At 46.9% G+C, this 781-nt stretch overlaps 1 protein-coding gene across 1 annotated transcript in view; it reads left to right on the top strand.

The window, feature by feature from the left end:
* Positions 1 to 528, top strand: part of EMH_0056640 (uncharacterized protein) — a gene marked incomplete at both ends in the record, with an annotated part of 3431 nt that extends 2903 nt beyond the window's left edge. Inside the window, 2 exons of the mRNA XM_013497377.1 lie at positions 3 to 217; positions 499 to 528. Coding sequence (XP_013352831.1) covers positions 3 to 217; positions 499 to 528 — 245 coding nt within the window. The remainder of the gene's footprint in view (positions 1 to 2; positions 218 to 498) is intronic.
* Positions 529 to 781: the final 253 nt, after the last annotated feature.

Here is a 781-nt window from a genome sequence, read left to right as displayed (position 1 = left end):
GCAGCAGCAGCAGCAGCAGCAGCAGCAGCTTAAGCTGGAGCCCCCTGTTGCAATGGGTTCTGCTGCTGCTTCATCGTCAGAAGTATGCATATCACCAGCAGCAGCAGCAGCAGCAGCAGCAGCTGCTGCTGCTGCTGCTGCTGCTGCAAATACAGCAGGCACTGCTGCTGCAGCAACAGCAGGAATTGCTGCTGCTGCAGCAGCAGGATGCTCGCAGGTTTGCATGCGTAAGGGTTTGTTGTGTTGAGGTAAATAGCTAGGGTTTATGCTAAACCCTAAACCCTAAACCCTAAACCCTAAACCCTTGATTTTAGGGAGAGAGAGAATTGTTATATTTTCTCTCTTTTGTTTGTTTCTGCTCGTTGCTGCTGGCTTCTCTTGCCTTGCAACAACAAACCCTAAACCCTAAACCCTAAACCCTTATTTTCCTATGTCTGCATCATATAGGGAATTAAACACACCCTTGAGGGTTTAGGGTTTAGGGTTTAGGGGTTTTAGGGGGGGGAGGGGGGGAAGGGGGGTGGTTAGGGTTTAGGGTTTCGGAGGGTTTACGGTATTATAGTGTTTAGAATCTTGGAGGGTTTAGGGTTTAGGGTTTGGGGTTTAGGGTTTGGGGGTGTTGAGGGTTTAGGGTTTAGGTGTATCCAGCAAGCAAAGAACAGAAGACAAACACAAACAGCTTTTTAATTTTAATTTTATTTTTTTTTAGGGTTTAGGGTTTAGGGTTTAGGGTTTAGGGTTTAGAGTGAAAAGTACTGGCGGTGGTGGTTAGCTATTGCTT

Source organism: Eimeria mitis, genomic scaffold (genome assembly GCF_000499745.2).
Source record: "Eimeria mitis Houghton genomic scaffold, Emh_scaff2637, whole genome shotgun sequence".
NCBI classification, from domain to species: domain Eukaryota; phylum Apicomplexa; class Conoidasida; order Eucoccidiorida; family Eimeriidae; genus Eimeria; species Eimeria mitis.
The sequence above is the reverse complement of the archived record's forward strand: the minus strand, read 5'-3'. Positions and strand labels throughout refer to the sequence as shown.